This window comes from Neomonachus schauinslandi, chromosome 10, assembly GCF_002201575.2.
Source record: "Neomonachus schauinslandi chromosome 10, ASM220157v2, whole genome shotgun sequence".
Taxonomy (NCBI): domain Eukaryota; kingdom Metazoa; phylum Chordata; class Mammalia; order Carnivora; family Phocidae; genus Neomonachus; species Neomonachus schauinslandi.
In genome coordinates this window covers 18,887,219-18,913,415 of record NC_058412.1, presented here as the reverse complement: position 1 = coordinate 18,913,415, position 26,197 = coordinate 18,887,219, and the positions used below count along the sequence as shown (strand labels likewise).

The 26,197-nt window shown below is 44.5% G+C and overlaps 2 protein-coding genes across 2 annotated transcripts; both read left to right on the top strand.

The window, feature by feature from the left end:
* The first annotated feature begins 3,996 nt into the window (after window positions 1-3,996).
* Window positions 3,997-10,331, top strand: TP53I3 (tumor protein p53 inducible protein 3). The gene is made up of 6 exons (XM_021697557.1): window positions 3,997-4,102; window positions 4,382-4,533; window positions 5,860-6,127; window positions 7,558-7,770; window positions 9,031-9,227; window positions 9,996-10,331. Coding segments are annotated over exons 1-6 (1,014 nt in total). The 5' UTR covers window positions 3,997-4,101; the 3' UTR covers window positions 10,179-10,331.
* Window positions 10,332-10,791: 460 nt separating this feature from the next.
* Window positions 10,792-22,596, top strand: SF3B6 (splicing factor 3b subunit 6). Its single transcript, XM_021697737.1, has 4 exons — window positions 10,792-11,073; window positions 14,054-14,172; window positions 22,029-22,167; window positions 22,330-22,596. Exons 1-4 carry the CDS (start codon window positions 11,044-11,046, stop codon window positions 22,417-22,419), a joined length of 378 nt encoding a protein of 125 aa, XP_021553412.1. The 5' UTR covers window positions 10,792-11,043; the 3' UTR covers window positions 22,420-22,596.
* The last annotated feature ends 3,601 nt before the right edge of the window (window positions 22,597-26,197 follow it).

Below are 26,197 nucleotides of genomic sequence, written 5' to 3'. Positions count from 1 at the left end.
ATGGTCATATACACATGACCATATACATGTGTATAGAGCCAAGTATATGCATATAGGGATGATTTGTCATTGTTTTAACAAAATGTTATTTTTTTTTTTTAAAGATTTTATTTATTTATTTGAGAGAGAGAGACACAGAGAGGGAACATAAGCAGGGGGAGTGGGAGAGGGAGAAGCAGGCTTCCCGCCGAGCAGGGAGCCCGATGCGGGGCTCGATCCCAGGGCCCTGGGGTCACGACCTGAGCCGAAGGCAGTCGCTTAACGACTGAGCCACCCAGGTGCCCCCAAAATGTTATTTTCATTTAATAAATGTGTCACAGAGATCCATCTGTGTCAACTGATGTAACTCTAAGGCACTTTTCAAATGGATGCATGGTATTTATCATTTATCCAGGCATTCCCCTAGTAATGGGATTTATTTTGTTTCTAGATTTCTGTCACTATGATCAATGCTGCAAGAAACATTTCCATTCATATATCCTTACATATTGGCGTTTCTTATTTCTATAGAACACTTCGGAAACAAGCACTATGTTTTCACTGTTACCGTTGCTACAATACTTTCTGACAACTGGTAATATACTTACTACTATTTTTCATATATTTCTTGGCCATTTGATATAGATGGCAAGAGGAGGGCCAGTGGCTGACAGGCATTTTTGTAAAACAGAGGCTTTATAAAAATATATTATTTGGGGGCATGTGCGTGGCTCAGTCGGTTAAGCATCTGCCTTCAGCTCAGGTCATGATCTCAGGGCCCTGGGATTGAGCCCTGAGCACTGCCCCCCCCCCCCCCCCCGTGTCAGGCTCCCTGCCCAGCAGCGAGTCTGCTTCTCCCTCTCATTCAGCACCACCCCCTCCACGGCTTGTGTGCTCCCTCACTCTCTCTAAAATAAATAAAATCTTTTAAAAAATTAAAATAAAAAATAAAAATATATAATTTGGATAACCTTCTTGCAAGAGGTGTACTCAGCAGAGGGATGCAGATAAAGAAATAAAGGGGATTTTGCAATTAATAGGAGAGACTGTTATGCAAGGCAGCCTGCTATAGTAGAAAGAGCCCTGGACCAGTGATGGAGTTTTGGAATGTAGGTGAGGTTTGGTGGGGTTGATGTAGGAAAGAATGTTAGGGTTCGAAGCCGATGGCCAAAAAAGAATTCTTGAGACATCTTTGGTGCAAAAAGGTGGTTTTATTAAAGCACGGGGACAGGACCCATGGGTAGAAAGAGCTGCACCAGGGTCATGAGGAGTGGCCCGTTATATACTTTCAGGTTGGGAGGGGGTTAGGGATAGCGTCTCTAAGGAATTTGGAAGCAAGGTTTCCACCACCTTAAGGGGGCTAGCTACTTTTGGGAAAAGGTCATTTATTACCATCTAATAAAACCTTAGTCATGAGACCCTTCAGATGTGTATCGGTCGGCCATATGCTTTGGGGGGGGTTGCCAACCAGTATTTTGGGGGGCTTAGAGATAAAGGAAATTTCTTCTTCTTTTTTTTTAAGATTTATTTGACAGAGAGAGTACAAGCACGGGGAGCAGTAGAGGGAGAGGGAGAAGCAGGCTCTCGGCTGAGCAGGGAGCCCGATGCAGGGCTTGATCCCAAGACCCTGGGATCATGACCTGAGCCCAAGGCAGACGCCCAACGAGTGAGCCACCCAGGCGTCCCGAGATAAAGGAAATTTCTTAAAAATGAATTTTTGTATGTTAAAGTAGATTCACAGGATCCTGGAGGGGAGGGGCTGGGCTAGGATTGCCTTTTGCTCTTAGCAAAGTATTAACATTGAGGCAGTTGAGTCCCTAGAGGAATGTCACTCTGCCTGTTTCAAGGACTTGTCAATGGGCTGTAGGTAGTAAGAAAATTTAATCATTTTTCTTCTGCCTTTGTTTCCCACATCAGGGTGAGGTCTGGAGCTGACAGCCAAGAAAGAATTCTTGAGACTTCTTTGGTGCAAAGTGGTGGGTTTTTTTTTTTAAAGATTTTATTCATTTATTTGACAGAGAGAGACATAGTGAGAGCAGGAACACAAGCAGGGGGAGTAGGAGAGGGAGAAGCAGGCTTCCCGCTGAGCCGGGAGCCCGATGTGGGATTCGATCCCAGGACCCCGGACCATGACGTGAGCCTAAGGCAGACGCTTAACGACTGAGCCACCCAGGCACCCCAAAGTGGTGGTTTTATTAAAGCACGGGGACAGTGCTTGTGGGCAGAAAGAGCTGCTGCCCCGGAGTTGTGAGGGGTGGCTGATTATATACTTCGGAGTTGGGGGAGGTAAGGAAAAGGGAGGTTTTCAAAAGAACTTTCATATGCTAAAGAGGACCTACAAGATACTGGAGGCCTTGCCATTGTCAAGTTAAGGTTGTTTTCCCCTCTAGCAAGGCATTGACATTAAGATAGTCGGGAGATTCCTGGAGGAATGTCACACAGATCCAACCCAGGAGTGGTGGGGGTGTAGAGGTTTTAGGGTGTCAGCTTGTGCTTTGTCCTCAGCTAACATGCTGCTCCCTCATCACCAGGACCCAGGAGATGTGAATTTGGATTCTTGACTCGGCACTCACTAGCTATGTGCCCCTTTATTTATTTATTTATTTTTAAAGATTTTTTATTTATTTATTCATGAGAGAGAGAGAGAGAGGCAGAGGCAGAGGGAGAAGCAGGCTCCCCGCGGAGCAGGGAGCCTGATGCGGGACTCGATCCCAGGACCCTGGGATCATGACCTGAGCTGAAGGCAGACGCCCAACCGACTGAGCCACCCAGGTGTCCCTATGTGCCCCTTTAAATCAAATTAATCTTTCTACATCTCAGTTCCTTTTCAGTAAAGTGTTATGAAGACCAAGTGAGAATGCATGTGAAGAGGTGGTAAATTATAAGGTACTACAAAAACATGTTACTCATCTTGTTTTGTACAAGCACACATTTTTGTGTATTCTTCTAACCCAGTGCTGCTTAAGGGGGGGGGAGAGGGGAGGGGGCAATTTTGCCCCTCCAGGGGATGCCTGGAGGCATTTTTTATTGTAATGACTGGATGAGGGTGCTAGTGCTATCTAGTGGGTGGAGACCAGGAATGATGTTAAACACTGCACAATGATGCACAGGGCAGTCTTTCAGAATAAAGAATTATCTAATCCAAAGTGTCAATAGTGGGGTACCTGGGTGGCTCATTGGTTAAGCATCTGCCTTGGGCACATGATCTCAGGGTCCTGGGATCAATCCCCACATCAGGCTCCCCGCTCAGCGGGGAGTCTGCTTCTCCCTCTGTTGCTGCCCCTCCCCCCTGCTCATGCTCTTTCAATAAATGAAAATCTTTAAAAATTAAAAAAAAATTAAAAAACCCCAAAGTGTCAACAGTGCCAAATTTGAGAAACCCTGATGTAGCCTATTCATACAGCTTTAACCAGTCAAAATCGCCTCACTGGACAGCATCTTCCACGCGCTGCTTCCTCAACCCCAGGAGGAAGAGCAGAAGTTGTAAGGATTCCAGGACAGTTTTTACCTTGCCCTTTCACCTATTGCTCCTCTCTTGTCTCTCAGCAGCACCCTGCTTGCCCACCCATACCAGCCTTACAGCCTCAATGAGTTAAAAGCCTGGCCGGAAAATGGACCATTGCCGATCAAGAGCTCAAGTCTAGGGGCGCTTGGGTGGCTCAGTCGTTAAGCGTCTGCCTTCGGCTCAGGTCATGATCCCGGGGTCCTGGGATCGAGCCCCGCATCGGGCTCTCCCTGCTCAAGCAGGAAGCCTGCTTCTCCCTCTCCCACTCCCCTTGCTTGTGTTCCCTCTTTTGCTGTGTCTCTGTCAAATAAATGAATAAAATCTCTAGTTCCCTAGAGAGAGGAAGTTCTCTCTTCTCGCCAGTGAGGGCTGGAACATCTGCCAACCCGAAGAAAGATTAGTTTCCCAGGCTCAAAAAAAAAAAAAAAAAAAAAAAAGAACCTGATTCGCTGTCACTAACTTTGCGTCTTAAAAGGGGAAGGAGGAAAAGGAAGTGGAGCGTAGGTTCGGGTCAGACCCAGCCCTGGCCGTCCTTCGTGCTCGCAGCCGAGGCCATCTTGGGCTTCGGCGTTCTCCTCCAGGGACCCGAGGCGGGGAGCAGTGGAGAGCGGGGCCCCAGTAAGTCTCCAGGAACTCACACCCGGGCCTGTGGGGGGTTCCAACTCAGAGGGAGCGCAGCTCCACCGCTGCACCCCAGCCGGGACGGTGTCCCCACTTCCCCCGGTCCTAACTTGTGTTCTCTGCGAGGGATCCCTCTGGAGGCTGCAGGGACCTCGCGGGAAGGAGGGCGGGGCGCGGCGGGGGTCAGACCTCGTGGAGACCGAAAGGGAAGCTGCTGGCCGGCAGGGGGCGCTGCGCTCCGCAAAGGGCCTCGGGCTCCCTCCCTTGCTTCTACAGTGTCCTCAGAGAACATGTTAGCTGTGCACTTCGACAAGCCGGGAGGACCAGAAAACCTTTACTTGACGGAGGTGGCCAAGCCCAGCCCAGTAGAGGGTGAAGTCCTCCTGAAGGTGGCGGCCAGCGCCCTGAACCGGGCCGACTTACTCCAGGTACCCAGGGGTCAGGCAGTGGCTGGGGCAGGGTGGGACTCCAGGGCCTTCGATAAACATTCACCAGACCGATGAAGGAATGACCTAGGGCACTGCCTGTAACTTTCATCAAGATGTGTCTGCAGAATGTGTGCTGGGGGTTCTAAGACAATATACAGGGATATTTACAAAGCAGCATCTACCCTGTGTTAATCCATCATCTGCTCAGGCTTCCAGATAAGGAGATGGGAACTACCATTTGTTCAGGGGGTTGTGTGTTAGGCCTTGCTCTATCTCATTTACTTCTCAGGCAACCCTGCTTACCATTCGCATTACCCAGATAAAGAAACAGAGTCAGAGGTTAAGCAATACGCTCAAGGCCACACTAGTAATCCGGGCAGCTGTAATTCAAATCCAGGGCTTTGTAGATACAAAGTCTGCATTCTTTCCACACAGGCTCCCGGAGCTGGCAGGGGAGTGACTGTACTCTAGGAATCTTTTTTTCTGCTGTTTGAAACGCTAAACTGAGCCAGCTGCATTGATTGGGGTAACTGAGAAGTGAGTGCCAGAATCACCTGGGGCACTTTTTCTTAAAGATTTTATTTTTATTTATTCATTTATTTGAGAGAGAGCGTACACAAGGGGAGCAGCAGAGGGAGAGGCAGTCCAACCAACTGAGCCACCCAGGCGCCCCTGGGGCACTTTTCAAAAATAAACATGACCAGGGGTGCCTGGGTGGCTCAGTCGTTAAGCGTCTGCCTTCGGCTCAGGTCATGACCTCAAGGTCCTGGGATCGAGCCCTGCATCGGGGCGGGGGACCTGCTTCTCCCTCTCCCACATCCCCTGCTTGTGTTCCCTCTCGAGCTGTGTCTCTCTCTGCCAAATAAATAAAATCTTTAGAAAAATAAATAAATAAATAAACATGACCAGAACCCAGGCATGTGTACTTTGAAAAAGCTCCTCAGATGGTTCTAGGGCACACTCTTGGTTCAGCCCCTCTGCTCTGAAGCCTCCAGTCAGAGGTTCTGAGGATTGCATTGAGTCCAAAGCCTGGCACTTAATATATGAGAACTATCATTAAGGAGTCCATGGTTTTGTTCCTAGTCCTGCTACTGATTTACTTTGTGACTTCAGACAATGTAAAACAAAACATTTAGATAAAGTAAATAGCTAAGGACCCTACCAGTTACCTTATTTGAATTACTTCTCCTGTCTTTTCCTGACTTACAAAACCTGACATTATCCCAATTTTTCTGAGAAAAAGAGGGACTATTGGAAGGGGGCCAGGGATGGTGACACACACATTTCTGATCATGCTCACCACTTAGTGCACCCCTCTTTCTGCAGAGACAAGGCCAGTATGCCCCACCCCCAGGGGCCAGCAGCATTTTGGGCCTGGAAGCATCTGGACACATAGCAGAGCTGGGGCCTGCCTGCCGGGGGCACTGGAAGATTGGGGACCCAGCCATGGTTCTGCTGCCCGGTGGGGGACAGGCTCAGTATGTCACTGTCCCTGAAGAGTTCCTCATGCCCATCCCAGCAGGACTGACCCTGTCCCAGGCTGCAGCCATCCCAGAGGCCTGGCTTACCGCCTTCCAGCTGTTACATCTCTTGGGTGAGGAGGCCCCCCATGCTCACTCCATACAGTGTGGTTCAGTTACTTCATGACTCAGCCACCTCAAAACCCAGCAGTCCTCTGGCGCAGCTTTGGCCTGGCCACTGAGCCACACCCAACCCCAGCGCCTCGCCCTAATGTACTACCGATAGTATCAGGTCCTCCTCATACGATGTTAGCAATGGCCTGATGTTGAGGCTGAAAATCATGGTTAGCAGTTGGAAAGCCTGGAAAGCACTGGATAGAAGACCTGTGTATATCTTCACACTGTAGACCCACCAGTAGTCCCAGCAGCTCAAAGTCCTGCTGAGCTTCTCTTTGCGAGCCCGAATGCAGTAGAAGGGACCAGTCAATCAACTTTTATTCCTCCTCAATCTCCCTGAAGCCAGCTAAGAGCTAATGGGGCAGGGGGACCTAAAAAGACCAGGTCCCTGCTGTCAGGGAGTGCAGTAAACCTGGGAAAACAAGGCATGTACAGGAATTAGACAACCATAGAGTTCAGAAGATGGCCTTGTCTCTACAACAGAAATTCAAGATGCGGGGGGCGGTGCCTGGGTGGCTCAGTCGGTTAAGCATCTGCCTTTGGCTCGGGTCATGATCCCCCAGTCCTGGGATCGAGCCCTGCACCCTGCATCGGGCTCCCTGCTCAGTGGGGAGTCAGCTTCTCCCTTTACCCCTCCCTCCCACTCGTGCTCTCTGTCAAATGAATAAATAAAATCTTTTAAAAAAAAAAAACCAAAATGGGAACAATTAGTGTGGGCACAGGTGGTCAGAGAGGGCTTTCTGGAAGAGAAGGACTTGAAGGGTGGGTAAAGTTGAGATGTGACAGAAGGCAGCCCAAGGTGGCTTAAGAGAGTGTCAAGGTGAAATCAGCTGTTCCACTCAGAGTGAAGGATGATGATGATCATCTGTGACAGATGAGACTGGGACTGGGTTTTAGTGGCCTTGAATGGCACGTTGCCTGGACTTGATGCAAAAACCAAGTGAGAACCACTTTATATTTTGAGGAGAAAGTGACATAATGAAAGCTCCATTTTAGGAAGAGGAGCCTGGTGGTTGTGTATGGTGCCTGGATCATTGAGACCAGTTGGAGACCAGTTTCAGACTGAAGAAGAACTGGCTTCAGGTGATGACTGACAGTGGGAATGATAGTTAATTCTTATTAAGGTATATGTCAGAGATGTGCGTCTCGGGATTATTTCATAAGTAAAAGAGATTATGGATGTGGCTGCTAACAACTGTTTCAAAAGGTTGTTTCCCACTTCGACAAGAGGCAGTAAAACAAAAAAGAGCTGTCATGTTCTCTTAAGAGAGCAAGAGATTTGGCATTTTGTGGTCCGGGGCCAGGTGCATATAGTAGAATATGCCTGCATGCGGAATGTGTAGCACTTGCAAAGTAAAAACAAGGGTTCCTGTACTTTGTGCCGCAGGAAACGTTCAGGCTGGAGACTTTGTGCTAATCCATGCAGGATCAAGTGGTGTGGGCACAGCTGCCATCCAACTCACCCGGATGGCTGGAGCTATTCCTCTAGTCACAGCTGGCTCCCAGCACAAGCTTCAGATGGCAGAAAAGCTTGGAGCAGCTGCAGGATTCAATTACAAAGAAGAGGATTTTTCTGAAGCAACACTGAAATTTACCAAAGGTAAACAATAGCTCCTGCAGCCCAACAGGAATTTCGGAGATGATTCAGTCAAATCCTCACCAGCCTGAAGTTTGCCAGTGCTCTGGATCTGGTTTGCCTCTGCTAAATGCACAGCATCTGCCCAGCCAAATTCTAGCACCCTGGCGTTTGATCTCTGGAGACAGGCAGGCAGTGTTTAGGACTAAAATGTTTCTGTGTGCATTCTTGTAAGTGATAACATTAGACACTTTTTAGAAACCGGATGAACCACAGAGAGTTGGACTAGAATTATCCAGGAGCCATTCTTCCAAGTCACTCTGGAATGAGTTAATAGCTTAGTGTGGTCATAGTAGGGTTAGGATGGTAGCTCTCTAAATGGGTGAGCCTCTGTATTCCAAAGCCAAATCTGTATATTTTTGGCTCACCCTTTCTATTTTTCCACAGGAGTTAAAAAGGAGACATGAAACCAAAGCTTGTAAAACTACGATTCAGATAACCCAGTGCAGACACTATAATTTAGATGCGAATGTGCCTGCCCAGTAGACTGGGTGGCTCTCCCCGTTCTGTTCTCATTCGTGCCTGGGTGCCAGTGGGTTCTGTACTTAACGTGGGGATCAAGAGAGATACCAGGTCATGGTGTTGCCCCATTTCCCTCTTGCTGTGGCTAGGAATCATAAAAGATGAACTACAGTTGGGCGCCTGGGTGGCTCAGATGGTTAAGCGTCTGCCTTCGGCTCAGGTCATGATCTCAGGGTCCTGGGATCGAGTCCCGCATCGGGCTTCCTGCTCCTTGGGAGCCTGCTTCTCCCTCTGCCTCTCTCTCTCTCTCTGTCTCTCATGAATAAATAAATAAAAACTCTTTAAAAAAAAAGATGAACTACAGCACACATGTATGATAGAGTTCAGCTACCTAAACTCCATCTACAACAGTTTTTTTTTTTTTAAGATTTTTTATTTATTTACTTGAGAGAGAATGAGAGAGCACGAGAGGGGGGAGGGTCAGAAGGAGAAGCAGACTCCCTGCCGAGCAGGGAGCCCGATGCAGGACTCGATCCAGGGACTCCAGGATCATGACCCGAGCCGAAGGCAGTCGCTTAACCAACTGAGCCACCCAGGCGCCCTACAACAGTGTTTCTATGAGCGGTGTTTCTAGTTCCAACCTATAGATTTACCACTTGCACCTATATATATACCCATATATTCACAAATATACCGTGGAATCACTTTGCACAAAGCCTTCTGTGTCTGATGAGCTTTACAAATCTGTGTTTCATGTGAAAGGTGCTGGAGTCAACCTTATTCTAGACTGCATAGGTGGATCCTACTGGGAGAAAAACGTCAGCTGCCTGGCTCTTGACGGTCGCTGGATTCTCTATGGTCTGATGGGAGGAACTGACGTCAGTGGACCTCTATTTTCAAAGCTACTTTTTAAACGAGGAAGTCTCATCACCACTCTGCTGAGATCAAGGGACAAAAAGGTGAATGATGAGTGAAAGAAAACATGTGATGTAATTATTACCCACAAAAGTGTGGTGCATTTACGTAGCTCCAAGAAAGGAAGACCTGACACATATGTTAGAGAGCCTATGTAGAAACCTGCTCCCCCCACACCCCCATGGATAAATAAGTAGCCATTTTCACAGAACTCAATTAGTAAGTGGTCAACAGAAGTCTCAACATCTTGGAAAGAAGGTAGCTAACACTTCACATACAAACTTTCTAACAGAATGAACAAAGCATTGACAATACTAGGAAATATATTTTTCATAGTGCCAAGATGTTGTCTTTCAAAGGCTGAACTCTTCTCAGTGTGATAAGAAAGGTGAATAAGGTTAGTTAAGGCTCTACCTTCAACAGATTGTTACTAAATCGTTTTGTGGTACTCTAGCAGGTGCCAGACTGGAGAATGTTTCCCAACCTAGGGTTTCACACCTGTGCGATAGCAGAGCTTAACATCCCTTTTGAACTGAGCCTGTAGAAATCCTGTCTGTGGCCGCCGCCTGCTTTAAGCCCTGTTGTCAGTACCACTAATATTTTAGTACAGGATTCAGTCTTTTCTCTGGTACAGAAGAGAGGTTATATATTTGGGGGCGTGCACATACATGCTGGTAGGGAAGGGGTTAGGTACCCCATATGTGCATTTTCAGATGGCGTCTACACTTCAGAGAGCACAAAGGCTAATAATTAGCAGGATGGGGAGGGGCAAGAAGTCTCCGTCTAGACTGATGATCTCCTTTTATCTTAAGTACAAGCAAAGGCTGGTGGAGGCTTTCACAAAACAAATCCTGCCCAACTTCTCCACGGAGAGCCCCCAACGTCTACTCCCGGTGTTGGACAGAGTCTACCCCGTGGCTGCAATTCAAGAGGCCCATGCATACATGGAGAGTAACAGGAACGTGGGCAAAATCGTCCTGGAACTACCGCAATGAAGGAGAAGGCTTTCCTAGGACAAAATGGATAAAAGTCCATAGTACGCAGGAAAGAGATCGCGTGTTACTCCAGGCCACCCGGTAACCCACTGGCCCTCCCCTAGCCTCGCCTACTGATCCGTGTAAAGCCGATCTGAGAAAATAAAGAGCAGATTCGAAGGGTTGCCCTCTCACTGTGGCGGCCCCAGACCGCGGACTGAGGTCGCCAGGGCGGGAGTGGAGTGGGTGTCTCGACCGCCGCCATCGTAGGGATTACAGCAAACGCCCGAACAGTGGGCGCTCAACTCGGGCTGCTCCAGAGCCGAGGGTTCCGGGTACGGGAACAGCGTCGGCCACCACACGACGTGCCACAACTCCCTTAGCTCCCCTCTGCGCAGCACCATAGGCCCGGGCCCACCCATCAGCGCCCCCGCTCCCGCGACGCGCACCTCGAAGAGGCCAGGCTCCGCCCCCTCCCGCAACTCACCTGGGCGCAGCCCCACCTCGTCCGGCTCTCCTAGGCCCGCCCCCTCTGTCCAGCTTCCTTTGCTCAGGGCCGCCCGGCAGGAACACCGCCCCTTCTTAAGCCCAGGTCCCGCCCTTTCCGGTGCGCAGCTCATAAAAGTGTCTCGAATGCTCACCTTTCATCGTTCCGGCCTGTTTTTCGTCTCATGTTCGTTTTGCCCCGGAGTCTTTTCGAAAGGGGGTATTACGTCAGCACGTCTGAGCGTGAGACGGCGATAATCCGGCGTGTTGTAAAGCTTCCGGCGGAGGTTGGATGTTGATGTCCTGGCCTTGACGCGGTGTTGCGGTCCGGTAGAGCGAGCTCCGGAGGTGTCCGGAGGAATTCCAGTGTTTGCTGCGGTAACCTTATCAGCCCACCAAGATGGCGATGCAAGCAGCGAAGAGGGCGAACGTGAGTATCGGGGCCTTCTGCGGAAGAGGGGGGGACCTCCCTCCTGGACTTTCTTAACGGTGTGGAGCTGTGTATTTTGCCCCTTTTGGGTTCCCCAGGCCATAGTAGTCCAGAATTTACTGTTATCACTTGGAGTTCCATCCTGGCCCCATCGTTACGGATATGCTTCTTGAGCCACAGTTCCGTCTCCACCCCTTTTGAGAGTTCCCTCGATCTCTTATTCTGGTGTCAGTGATAGTGTTGGCCCTACAGTCTTTGTTGTTTGATCTGCACCTAGGACTTGGCGACAGGATCTTCTCCGCCCTAAAATCAGTAGCACAGACGAGTCCCCAATAAGTAACCTAATACTTGACAGGCAACAAGAGCCTGGGATTCTCCTCAAGTCACGGGGCTTTTTGGATCCTTCATTAATGTCTTAGTATTTTTGAACACCTATGTACCAGAATTGAGAGATAGGAAAATTCAGAAGTTAAATTTACTGAATACCTACTGTGTGCCTGACACTAGTCTACGTATTGGGGATACAACAGTGAGTAAAACAAAAAGCCCTTCTGTTTACATTCTAATGTTAGAGAATGGGGTATTATAGAAACCTAAGAAAAACTCTCAAGAAAAAGAGGTTAGGTCAACTGTAAGGCAGAGAGATATAGGTTGATGAAGACAGAAAATTGGACATGGTGAGATGCAGAATTTTTGGTCACCTTGATGATCATTCAGTGGATGAAAACTTGGTTGCAGTGGGATGAAAAGAGGATGGAAGTTAAGAAAATTGAGACAGCTCTTTCCACAGGTTTTCATGTAAATAGGGAGTACAGAGATTGGATGATAGTTGACTTTTTCCTCTTTTAAGATGTGTGGTATAAGGTGTATTTGTATGTCAGTGAGAATGATCTGATAAAGTGTGAGAAATTGATGATGTGGGAGAAGGATGAGGTAAGTTCAGGAGTGAAGGTTTGGAGTAGACAATAATGAGAGGGAGAGGGGGTGGATATGGATGAATTTAGATTGTTGGGTTTAGTGACATGAATATAAGGTACTTACCATTTGGTCATATATACTTTCTTCAATAAGCAAGAGGCAAGATCAACTCCTGGGATAGTCAGGGAAAAGGTTACAGCCCAACTCAGATGGTGGAGGGAGTGGTGGTGGTAAGGTTTAAGAAGAGAAAGTGTGATACAGTGTCTTACAGAGTGAGAAAGCAGATTAATGAGAGAAGTGTGAAAGCAGATTAATGAGAGAAGTGTATTATAATTGGAATTGTTGTCTATTTGAACTCAGTTTGAAATCTTAAATCTAAAACTTTATTGTACTTACTTGTTGACCATTTGTCAGCACTACTAGTTTGAGGGGAGGGATTAAGTATCCTCTTTTTCCTTTTATACAACACTTAGCTTAATGCCTTAAAAAGCTGAGAGTTTAATAGTTATTGAGCAAATTAGTATCCAGTATGTAATTGAATATGTTAATAAGAACACAGGAGTGAACTCTAGATGGGAGATATATATTTGAGTTATCAACTTACTGTGGGAACCATGTGTGTGGTTAAGAGATGAAAGAGGGCGTAGAATTAAGGAGAGTATACAAAGGGTCAAAAAGGAGTCTAAAAGTAAAACTCTGTAGAAGAGGATATTTTAATGGCAAGAGTGAGAAGAACTAGCCAGAGAGGTAAGAGCAAGCCAAGGAAATAAAGTGTCAAGAATAGTCAGCAGTGTCAGAAGCCTCAGAAGTTAAGTGTGATGATAATTGAATACCACAGTTAAAAGGTCTTAGTGTCAGGTGCCTGGGTGACTCAGTCGGTTAAGTGTCCAACTCTTGGTTTCAGCTCAGGTCTTGATCTCCAGCCCCATGTTGGGCTCTGTGCTCAGCACGGAGACGGCTTGAGATTCTCTCCCTCTGCCCCTCGCCACCCCTTTTATAAGATTTGTTAAATCTTTTTATAAGATTTTTTTTCTTTTTTAAAGATTTTTATTTATTTGTTTGACAGAGAGAGGGAACACAAGCAGGGGGAGTGGGAGAGGGAGAAGCAGGCTTCCCGCTGAGCAGGGAGCTGGATGCAGGGCTTAATCCCATGACCCCGGGATCATGACCTGAGCCAAAGGCAGACACTTAACAACCGAGCCACCCAGGCACCCTTTTTATAAGATTTTTTTTAAGAAGGTCTTAGCATAAAAGTATTTTCATCAGTGCTGGGGTGGAAGCTGGGTTGTGGTAGGTTGATGAGTGTCAGTGAAGTAAAGAATATGAGGTAAGTGAGTATAGACTATCTTTCCAGATGCTTTACTGAAAGAAAAGAGAAAAGCAAAATAGGATAGTAAGTAGAGAGCTGATAAGTTCAGGGAAGGCAGAAACCTTGCTTTTTCCCTTCACTGTGTAATCCTAATACCTAGCCTGATAGGTGCATGAAGAAGGTGCTCAGTAAATATTTCTTGAATGAAGGAAGAGGGATACAAATGACTATTCTGTTTTGCATGACAATTGTCAGGACTTAAACAGCTGCTCACCTAAGGAATAGAAGCCAATGATGAAGGAAAGACTATAAATTCAAGAGAGAGAAGATATTGTTGATTCAACAGGTTCTTGAAAAGACCAGATAAGAGTCATCAATAGTAGTTTTATTGTCTAGGAAACAGGAACACTTCCCTTTGTTCTTTCCCATATATGTCTGAGGCATTGAGGACTTTTAAATGAGGTTGGAGATCCTTGTTTAACTGCAGTGACTGGAAGCCTGGGTTTTATAGTAGCCCCTTACTAGTTACTACTAATAGTCCGCCTCGTGCCCAGTTGCTTTTCTGAAAAGCATGTCATTTTCAGGAACATCAGATTATAATTTTTTAAAATAATTCTTATTCTTGCCTATTATGTGGGGTTTTTTTGTTTGTTTTTACCGTGAGAATTTATTATGAGAAATTTTTTTTCTCATAATGGTAGTGGTAGCACTCCTGCCCCTGATTACAATAATAGTATATATTTCTCATTTTAGATTCGACTTCCACCTGAAGTAAATCGGATTTTGTATATAAGAAATTTGCCATACAAAATCACAGCTGAAGAAATGTATGATATATTTGGGAAATATGGACCTATTCGTCAAATCCGAGTGTGAGTCTTACTGAGACTTTTGAAATGTCGTTTCAAGAAAATGATTGTATAATCTCAGCATTATAGCTGACAGCAAGGCCTAACCAAAAGCCTAGAGACTAAATGGATTGAAATCTGGGAGATGAGATTTTTTTTTGTACAGAAAAAAATGAGACCTCCTGATCTAGCTCAGTGAGAACCAAGAATAATAGTTGTGAAATTAGAGAAGGCATGAAGTAGTAATGAATGGTTTGAGGGGAATGGGTGGGAAAAGAAAGAACATTTATTGCATAACTGTTATTTGTAAAATCAGATAACATACTGTGTTTTTTATATGCATTAACTCTAATTTTCTCTATCTCCTTTACTGACTCCAGAATTCCTGAATAAACTGAGTAAGGAGGTATAAAAGTAACTGAGAAAAATGATTTTTTTCCCAACTACAGCTTTCTATTGAAGATTTATTTTTTATTATTATTTTTCCTATTGAAGATTTATTTTTTTTTCAAAGATTTTATTTATTTATTTGAGAGAGAGAGAATGAGAGAGAGCACATGAGAAGGGGGAGGGTCAGAGGGAGAAGCGGACTCCCTGCCGAGCAGGGAGCCCGATGCGGGACTCGATCCAGGGACTCAAGGATCATGACCTGAGCCGAAGGCAGTCGCTTAACCAGCTGAGCCACCCAGGCGCCCCTTATTGAAGATTTAAAAGTATATGGGAGAATAATTGCAACACAAGTTCAGGTTTTAATTAAATCTAAAAATTGGGGTTCATATCTTCAGATGATATTTATTAAACATCTACAAAATGCCATTTTTGTAATAGGTGCTTTTATTTGTATCACCAACACTACAACCCTATGTGGAGGTGATAATTGGGTTTTGTTTTGTTTTGTTTAAAGATTTATTTATTTGAGGGGCGCCTGGGTGGCTCAGTTGGTTAAGCGACTGCCTTCGGCTCAGGTCATGATCCTGGAGTCCCTGGATTGAGTCCCGCATCGGGCTCCCTGCTCAGCAGGGAACCTGCTTCTCCCTCTGACCCTCCCCCCTCTCATGTGCTCTCTCTCTCTCTCGTTCTCTCTGTCTCAAATAAATAAATAATCTTTCAAAAAAAAAAAGATTTATTTATTTGAGAGCGCGAGCGAGCATGGGAAAGGAAAGGCATAGGGAGAGAATCCTCAAACAGACTCCCTGCTGAGCACGGAGCCCAGCATGGGGCTCAGTCCCAAGAACCTGAGATCATGACCTGAACTGAAACCAAGGGGCAGACATTTAACCGATTGAGCTGCCCAGGCGCCCCGATAATTGTGTTTTACAAGTGAGACTACCAAGGTCCGGAGAGTACAAGTACTTTTCTAGCTTCACACACCTATTTAGTGATAAAATCTTCTGATTCTAAATTGAATATTTACACTACCCAGATCCATAGCCAGTGATACTGTAATTAGTATACATGGGCCACTTACCTAAGAGTTCATCTGGATTTTTTTTTTGTTTATTATTATTTTATTTTATTTAATTAATTAATTTTTAATGTTTTATTTATTTATTCATGAGAGTCAGAGAGAGAGGCAGAGGGAGAAGCAGGCTTCCTGCTGAGCAGGGAGCCTGATGCGGGACTCGATCCCAGGACCCTGGGATCATGACCTGAGCCAAAGGCAGACGCTTAACCATCTGAGCCACCCAGGCGCCCCTATTACTATTATTTTTAAAGATTTTATTTTATTTATTTGACAGACACACAGCAAGAGGGAACACAAACGGGGAGTGGAGAGGGAGAAGCAGGCTTCCCGCGGAGCAGGGAGCCCGATGTGGGGCCCAATCCCAGGACCCTCGGATCATGACCTGAGCTGAAGGCAGACGCTTAACAACTAAGCCACCCAGGCACCCCTTATTATTTTTTTTTAATTAATCTCTACACCTAACATGGGGACTCAAACTCACGACCCTGAGTTCAAGAGTCACACACTTCTCCTACTGAGCCAGCCAGGCGCCCCTGACTGTCTCTTTCTATTTTTTCTTTTTTTTTTTTTTTAAGATGTATTTATTTATTTATTTATTTATTTAGAGAGTGAGAGAGAGCGTGAGCAGAGGGAGGGGGAGAGGGAGAGAGAATCTTAAGCAGACTGTGCACTGAGTACAGAGCCCGATACACGGTTTGATCTCATGACCCTGAGATCATGACCTGATCTGAAACCAGGAGTTGGACGCTTAACTGACTGAGCCACCCAGGCGCCCCTGAATATCTCTTTCTTAATAAATTTTCTTTTATGAACTGAGAGCTGCTTCTTGGCTTTTAGAACTCTATGAGATCTTGAGGACTCTCCTTTTAAATCATCACTTTCCTTCCAGAAAGTAAACCAAATGCTAGCAATACATCATCATTGGTACTCAAGTGGGGATGGAAATGAAGTGTTACAGACCAGCCATCCTTTTTAGGAAGTCTCAGTCCTTTGAGTATTTGATAAAAGCTTTGGACCCTTGCAACAGAACAATACATGAAACATTTTGCATATGATTTCAGTGGATACATGAAACCTAGGTTAAGAAACCCTGTTCTAAACATAAAAGAATGGTATACAGAAGGTCCCCTGACTTGGAGATCAGGAGATAGGATTCTGCTTCAGGCCCTGCAACCCTAGACAGGTTGTCTAGCTTCTTGGTTTTCTGTTCCCTCACTGGTAAGATAATCTAGATAGACTGTGCCTTTCAGCTTTTAACATGGAGGCAGCATGATAAATTTACTGAATTGGTTGTAAGACCTGAGTTCAAATATTAGCTGGACATTGACTAGTCATGTACAACTGGGCAAAATATTTAATCCCTCTGAGCTTCAGTTACTTAATGAAACACAATCTTCCTAACCTACTGTCTTAAAAGAATTTTTTAAAATTATTAACTATAATGTATTATTTGTTCCAGGGGTACAGGTCTGTGATTCATCAGTCTTACCCAATACACAGTGCTTACCACAACACATACCCTCCCCAGTGTCCATCACCTAGCCACCCCATCCCTCCCACGCCCCTCCACTTCAGCTTAAAAGAATTTTAATAAGGATCAAATTAGATAATGCCTGTGAAAGCACTTTGTCATGGAGTATTTCCTTCCCAGTGTGCATTAGCCACCCCTCTTCTCTGCTCCCACAGCACCTTCTACTTTTAACACATGATTTTGCTGTTGTCTGTGTACTTGTCTCTCCTGCCAGCCTGTGAGCTACTCCAGGACAGCATCATACCGTCTTTTTATTGTGGGTTGATAGTTGTTGTGCCTGATACATGTTAAACACCCCATGTATATAAGTAAATGAGTAATACAGAAATTGGTTGTGATTGACTTCTGAAAGTGTTAACAAAATTTATTGATCGTACACAATTAAGAGATGCTTACATCAGTGAAGTTAGAGAGTGTTTCAGAAAGCCAAGGTAGATAATCAAGCAGTGGTATCTTTAGAAGGGTGCGGAGTAGCTCAGGCCTTTGTACTCTGGTCCCTCCATTTGGAATGGTTTTCACCCGGCTCATCTCCTGTCCAGCTCCTCATTCTTCAGGTCTCCTCATCAGTGTCACCTTTTCAAAGAGGTTTATCCTGACCACCCTAGAGTTAAGTCATCCTTGTCCTCCCAGTAATCCCTGTCACCGCTGTCTACTTCCTTTATAATATTTCTCATCTGTATTTATCTGTCTTTCTCCCACTTGGATAAAGTCCTTGAAGGGAGGGATGATGCTTGTCTTTTTCACTATTCTATTTCCAGTGCCTCTCATACAGAAAGGACACAATATGTATTTATTGAGTAAATTCACAAAAGCATGAATTTGGGTCTAAATTATAGATTGAGAAACACGTTATTTTGTTCCCTAGCTGTGATCATGCTTTATTACATATTTGGCACCTAAAACTAGGGTGACCAACCTTCCCAGTTGGCCCAGGACCAAGGGGTTTTCTGGGATGTGGACTTAACAGTACTAAAACCTGGACAGTTTTGGGCAAAAGGGGATGCATGGTCACCCTTCCTGGCATGTAGCAGACACTTGGTGCTTTCAACTTTTTATTTTTTTAATATTTATTTATTTATTTATTTGAGAGAGAGAGAATGAGAGACAGAGAGCATGAGAGGGAGGAGGGTCAGAGGGAGAAGCAGACTCCCTGCCGAGCAGGGAGCCCGATGCAGGACTCGATGCAGGACTCGATCCCGGGACTCCAGGATCATGACCTGAGCCGAAGGCAGTCGCTTAACCAACTGAGCCACCCAGGCATCCCGGTGCTTTGAACTTTTTAAAGCCCTTTCGGGGCGCCTGGGTGGCTCAGTCATTAAGCGTGTGCCTTCGGCTCAGGTCATGGTCCCAGGGTCCTGGGATCAAGCCCCGTGTCGGGCTCCCTGCTCAGCGGGAAGCCTGCTTCCCCCTCTCCCACTCCCACTGCTTGTGTTCCCTCTCTCACTGTGTCCTTCTCTATCAAATAAAATCTTTAAAAAAAAAAATAAAGCCCTTTCATACCTTTTACTTTTTTTTAAAGATTGATTGATTGATTTAACACATGAAGCAGCTGAAGCTCAGAGAGGTTGATGCACATGATTAGGTTTTCTTATTACTACTCTGAGATTTACCACCAATCAAGAAAATAATGTTGGCTCAGTGTCTGCCATACAGTAGGTACCAACTACATACTTTTAGAAATTGAATTATAGTATGGTTAAGATATATATTAAGATATTAGGTTGATAATTATCAGCTAGGACACTTTGAGATGAGAATCTTTAAAATGGGGTTAGTACCCATCCCTGTTCTAGTTCCTAAGAAGATGTAAGAGGAAGAGATACTTTTGATTTATTTATTTAATTTATTTATTTATTTATTTATTTTAGCTTACAGGAGAAAGGAGAATTGGTGGGAGAGAGTAGATCTCCATTTTTCAAATGCTTATTAGCACTTGTGTGCACGGTGCTGTGAAAGAAAAATGAAATATAAGACCTTTCTTGCCCAGTTAACAAGAACTAAAATATTATGTTCTTTTTTTTTTTTTAAGATTTTATTTATTTATTTGACACAGAGAGAGACAGCTAGAGAGGGAACACAAGGAGGGGGAGAGGGAGAAGCAGGCTTCCCGCCGAGCAAGGAGCCCAATGTGGGGTTCGATTGTGACTTGAGCCTAAGGCAGACACCCAATGACTGAGCCACCCAGGCGCCCCTCTTTTTTAAAATTTGCTTAAATTAAAAAAAATTTTTTTTCAAGCTAATGCATTTTTGAAAATTAGAAGTCAAAAGTCCAAGAGTTGGGGTGTCTAGCTGGCTGGTAGGAAGAGCACACCGATTCTTGATTGTGGGGTTTGAGCTCCATGTTGGGTGTAGCCATTACTTAATTAATTAAAAAAAAAAAAGGTCCAGATGTTGTTGCACTATTCCCAGAGAGTAAGGAATATTATAAAATCCCTCATTGGGCCCATTCAGCCTGACGGCCTGTAAGCATTCAAGGACACTGGCATCCTCCAACCTCCCCAGCACTCTGTACCTCTCCCATCCCCTTTTACAGGAAGTGAGCTCTGACCAGGGCCCAACTCTGTAGTCTTGTCCGAGATCAAATTTTAACAGGTACCTCCCCTTCCCATGACCTGCTACCTTTGCTTGACCCTATGTGGGGACTATGACAGATGGAGAAGCAGCCCACGGTCTTAAACCTTATTCCACAGTTGGCACTGGGTGGCTAGAACACAGATGGAGGGGTCCATCTTTATCACACTGGGAGCATAAGCTGAGTGGGACCTGTGCCCATTGCCCCCACTGACAAGCACATGGCCATCTGCTGCCTGCAGTTTGTTGCTCTTCACACTTCCCTACCTCCCTGCAGAAGGAAGCTGGTGAGGTGAAGAGAGGAGGTGGCAAGGAAAACCTACACAAGCAGCAGCTCCATATCCACGAGCAAGGTCCAGCTTCCACTTCTAGCCACCTTCTACCCTGGCCGGCAGATGACCCCTCCCACAAGCACATTCCCTCCCACCCATGTCTGCCAAAGCTCTGCCCTTTTCCCCGAGCCAAACAGGGCTGCATAATGCATGGGAGTGCATATATTATTAAAAATGAGGGGTGCCTGGGTGGCTCAGTCATTAAGCATCTGCCTTCGGCTCAGGTCGTGGTCCCAGGGTCCTGGGATCGAGCTGCATCGGGCTCCCTGCTCCGCGGAAAGCCTGCTTCTCCCTCTCCCACTCCCCCTGCTTGTGTTCCCTCTTTCACTGTGTCTCTCTCTGTCAAATAAATAAATGAAATCTTTAAAAATAAAAAATAAAAATGAATGTACAAAAAGTTGGGAGCTGACCGTATCACATTTTAGAAAAGCAGTCGATCTTCTAAGTGGGAGAAACCACATTAACTCTTTACATCCTTTCCTGGCCATAAAGGATACTGTTTTCCTAGATACTATTTATAATTTTGCCATCTTCTTCATAGGGGCTTTCACCACCACCCCCTCTACAGACACAAATAGTTCTTATTTTTATGGATTTGATAAACCTTAGTAAAATACTTCTCACAAACATTTGTTTCCTACATTGATGGAGACTGTATTGTCTTTAACAATTGAAACTAAAGTTAGAGTTAGGGAGGGGAGCCTGGCTGGCTCAGTTGGTGAAGCACATGACTCTTGATCTTGGGGTTATGAGTTCTAGCCCCACACTGGGTGTAGAGATTACTTAAAAGTTAAATCTTAAAATGAGTGAGGGAGAAAATTAAAATGTTTAGAAACAAGGGATTAGTTACCAGGTAATAGTGTGGTAAATAATTTAAGTATTGGTTCTGTTGCATAAATGTGCAGTAGGAGAAACCTCATTCTTGACATTGCTGATTAATAGCCATCACTCTTAAATACTGTACTTTCCAGCTTAAGACTGAGAATCAGGGGTGCCTGGATGGCTCAGTCAGTTAAGCGTCTGCCTTTGGCTCGGGTCACGATCTCCGGGTCCTGGGATGGAGGCCCAGTTGGGCTGCCTGCTCAGCGGGGAGTCTGTTTCCTCTCCCTCTGCCCCTGTGCACGCACCGCCCCCCAACGCGTGCTTTCTCTCTCAAATAAAATCTTAAAAAGACTTAGAATTAGTTCTTAGTGTGAGAAGTAGGAAAGACTAGAACAGTGCACATGAAGACTGGGACAAAGTTTCAGGCTAGTTCTTTGCTGCTAGTACTTTGGTAGCTGTAATAGTAGTGTTGACCAAGCGAGTTTAACCTGTAGCTCTTTTACTTAAAACAGAAAACAAAAATTAACCTTAATTCAAGAAATAGTAGGCTTGTCCAGCATACCTATCCATAATGCTTATTTCCTCTAACAGTGTTCGGGTTGATCTCAAAAGACTTAAACTTCACCTCACTGTCTTTAATCGTCTGTGGTTAGTGGTTTAAGAGACAGTTCTGTTATTCAAGTATCAGTGCTCAGGTAAATGTGTATTTTTTTTCCACAGTATTTGTTACTTATTTATAAAGAGAAACTATTCATAGCTCAACAATCATGTATCATAGTTCAGGAACACAGGTCAGTGACAAATTTCCATGGAACTCACCCCAAAGAAATTCTTTACATTCCAAAATCACTTTGCACACTGAAAGATACCAGCCTTTTTCATCTCCTCAAAATCTCTTATAGAATCGTGATTTCTGTAGAAATCTGCATATCCTTCTTTCTTGGTTTGGCCACAGCAAACTTCTAGAAAGTTGCAACCCCCAGGGAATGCTCCAACAATATGAAATTGCAGATGCTTGGCCAGAAGGCCTCCCATCTCAGGTTTTGTCAGAGCCCTGGAAGTCATGGTAGCTATTCTCCTTAACACCCGACCTCAAACCCAGTGTCCTTCCTAACTCCGGTAAATGTGTATTTTAATTAAGTCTGATTTCACTCTGCAGGGGGAACACACCCGAAACTAGAGGAACAGCTTATGTGGTCTATGAAGACATCTTTGATGCCAAGAATGCATGTGATCACCTTTCAGGATTCAATGTTTGTAACAGATACCTGGTGGTTTTGTACTATAATGCCAACAGGGTAAGTATTAGCCACAGTCCTCATTGCATGGGGAGCCCATGTTAAGAAGTAGTGTACCGTGAGGGGAAGAGTACTGTGAGTTCTTGTCTCTCTAGTGCTATTGGTAAAATTCATTTGACTGCAGATCAATAACTGTTAACTCTGGTGCTTACCACATTTTAGGCATTTCAGAAGATGGACACAAAAAAGAAGGAAGAGCAGTTGAAGCTTCTCAAGGAGAAATATGGCATCAACACAGATCCACCAAAATAAATGTTCTCTGCATTTTCATTTTAGACTAAAACCCATAAATGATTACCATCACCCTTTTCTTATTTTTAATTAATGCTGAATGTTGTAATTTCTTATTCGAGATTCAAAAGGACCTGCTTGAAACTTTGATATGTGTTAGAATATGTTATGTGAATAAATTTGTAACTTTTTGTAAAACATTTCAGTGTTTTCTCTTAAACTTTCCCTTCTTATTTGATACCAGAAAACAGATCAGCAGTTGAACCATATGAAGAATTGTTTGGTGGTAGGTGGTCAGAGACCAAGCTTCTTAAGAGCAGGGAGCTTCTTGTATTCTTAATGCCTCTGATGTCCAGTCCAGTGCTTAGCCATCAAGGGAAGTTTTTAGAGTGCTGTCATTTATTGAATGTTAACAACTCAGTGAAGGTAGGTATTTGCAGATAAGGAAACCAAGGCTCATTGTGTTGGTTGAATGAATAAAATGTTTGCATAAAGAGTTGATGTAACATCAACCAGTCCTAACCACACTAGTACATTTAAATAACACTTGCCTTACAGTTAACAAAACACCTTTGTCAATATGGGTACCCCATCCTTAAAGAGAAGTCAGTTCTAGAAGTGGCCATTTAGATGACAGCACATTGTTAAAATTTCAGAGCATGCTTCTTGGGTAGTGTTGGTTGTTACATGTCTAAGATTGTATTATGCATTATTATGTAACTAACTTTAGTTAGTAAGTGTCTATGAATATCTTGGACCTTAGCTCATAGTATATCTTTGCCATAAATAGAATATTTAATGCTTATTCTTATAATCATACACTCCCATGGCATGGAAATAGTATGGTTATTACCACATTCATCATAGCTTGGCAGCTTGGAGGAGATAGTTACAATTTTCTTTTTATAGTTTAGGCATGGGCCAAATGGAAAAACATGAACCAATTGTTTTGTATATAACTATAACCCAAAATCAATTTGAAGGGTACAAACACTTAATCATTTAAATGGACAAAAAGCATCTATTCTACACTTTTAAATGCATTTAGCTTTGATATCTATACTTTAAGATAATATGCTCTTGGGGTGCCTGGATGGCTCAGTCATTAAACGTCTGCCTTTGGCTCAGGTCATGATCCCAGCGTCCTGGGATCGAGCCCCGCATCGGGCTCCCTGCTCAGCGGGAAGCCTGCTTCTCCCTCTTCCACTCCCCCTGCTTGTGTTCCCTCTCTCGCCATCTCTCTCTCTGTCAAAAAATAAAGATAATATGTTCTTTTATACTTCTGGTACTGTCTTCTCAAAGCCTACTATTGAAATTGAAGAAATTATTCCTATTATGTCAGTGCTTTTTGAAAGCACTTTGTAAAAGACTAGAAAGAACCATTTCTAAGAAGACAGGGAGATGACAAAGGAGCCATAACTTTAATTTTCTTCTGAATGCTTTTATGAATTCCTTATTAATTTGTGTAATGCATGGTGTGCCTTTAGGTATTTGCCAACGTAAAAATAATTGTCTAAAAGACTTTCTTGTAAGGGGAAAACAGACTTCAAGCGTGCTTTGTCTAAGTGGTGGACTGGCTTTGCTCTACTGCAGTTTTTTTTTTTTAAGTTATTAACAAGGGGAAATTGCTTCTATTGACCATTATGGCCAGTCCCATCATTTGGATTAGTACATCTGTTAGCTGAATTTCATGACCTAAGGCTAAGAGTTTTAAAAATTCCAATTGTCTATGGCACCTCAGTGGCGCAGTCGGCTGGGTGTCCGACTCTTGGTTTCAATTCAGGTCATGATCTCAACGTGAGATTAAGCCACATGCTGGCTTAATGTAGAGTCTGCTTAAGTTTCTTTTCCTCTCCCTCTGCCCCTTCCCCCTGTACTCTCTCTCAAATAAATAAATCTTGAAAAGAATTTTAAAAATTAAAAATTCCAATTGTGGGGCGCCTGGCTGGCTCAATCAGTAGAGCATGCAACTCTTGATCTCAGGGTCATAATTTCGAGCCCCACGTTGGGTGTAGAAATTACTTAAAAATAAAATCTTCAAAAATTCCAATTGTTTGGCAATTTTGTGGCCTGTCCCAGTTAAAAGAACTTGAATTCTGTAGATAAATATTGAGCACCTACTCTGTGCCAGGTCTGTGTGTGCTAAGATGCTGAGGATATACTTTTAATCAGTCTTCTACACCAAGCATCTAAGGCTATTTTTCACTCTGCTTTTAAGAGTACAAGGGATGATTGTGTTCACGCACATGAATGTGTATGGACGTGTGCCAGAGCGGCTTTACATTCACCTAGGTTAAATTTTGAGTTTCTAAGATTTTGTACGAGTAGACTGGACATTTGAAAATGACTGATATGACATAGATCTCATTACCACTCTCCTTAACAACTCGGTGGCTCTCACAGGACAATGTCCAAACTTGTTAGCATACGGTCTCATAATTTTCTGCATCATCTTGTAAGAGCGCCAGTAAAGCAGGGCCTGCAAAGCCTAGCATATCCTTTCCAGGTGCTAGTCAGTAGTTATTTGCATTTGTTTGTTTTGGTTCTTTTAGTAGGTGTCTCCCATGACCACCGAGCCTATGAATACTCTACACTAAGATCTTTTTTCAGTTCCACAGTGGACACCTGAAGTGGTCCTTGATGCCATTTTTAACTTGAGCCTGTTGGTGTCAAGCAGAAAACAAGAGTATGTCTCTTATACAGGCCAAGTTCTGAGAAATTATCGGACCATTTGTGTCACTGAGAAAAGCTGGGAACTGAGACATTCTGAAGGAAAAACCCCAGAAAGGAATGAGTGCAGCACCCTCTGGCTGGTCTGCTCCCACAACATAAGTGAGACCAGGGATTGGGTGATGAAAAGCAAAGCACCCCCTTTCTCATTTCTTTTCCTCCATCTTAAAGCACTACCTCTTAACTCCTCGATCCTCAGCAGAGGAATACAGCCAGGGCTTCCTGGAGACAAAAAAGGTAGATGAAGCAGCCAAGATGAGGTGGACCCGTATCATATGTATGACATTATGTGACATGTATCAGTGAATCTATGCGGGAAACTAAGTACTAACCCACCAGCCTCTCCTCAATCTTAATTACAAGTCCTCACTGACAGAATAACCCTGACTATGGCTAAGAACTTTCCTCACCTATGTCAAAAGAAGAAATTTAGCCACATTGCCCCAGGCTCCTTTCACAAACACACAACCCACACCAGTAAGTGGGCTGATTATAAAACCTAACTGGGAATTCCCATAAGTTACAGTAAATATAGATGAAAATAAGCAGTGTATATGGAAACAAGTTCAGAATCATATCTTCTCAGAAATAATACCCCAATGTAAGAGCAAAACTAGATGAAACTAAGCAGTAAACACAAAAACAACCTCAGAACCACACATTCTTTCAAAAGTAACTTCCCAGTGTGAGTTAGTGTATGGCTCCAAGACCTAACACACCTTCCTTTGTTCAGGCACGGTGTTCTTGTCCCTCTGGGTGAGGGGAACTCGTCCCTCTAAGTCCAAACACAGAGATTGCAAGGTCACATAAGTGCTCAAATCCTATGTTGGATTGCTAGGCTATGGGATTTGAACATAGTATATTCCTTCAGTTATTCAGAGAAGAATTCTGAGCCTGTGAGGCGAGTGGCAAGTTAATACCTACCTGGCAGGGCTGCTTAGAGGGTTGGTGGCAATTTTATTTAAAAATATATAGAACAAGGGGCGCCTGGGTGGCTCAGTTGGTTAAGCGACTGCCTTTGGCTCAGGTCATGATCCTGGAGTCCCTGGATCGAGTCCCGCATCGGGCT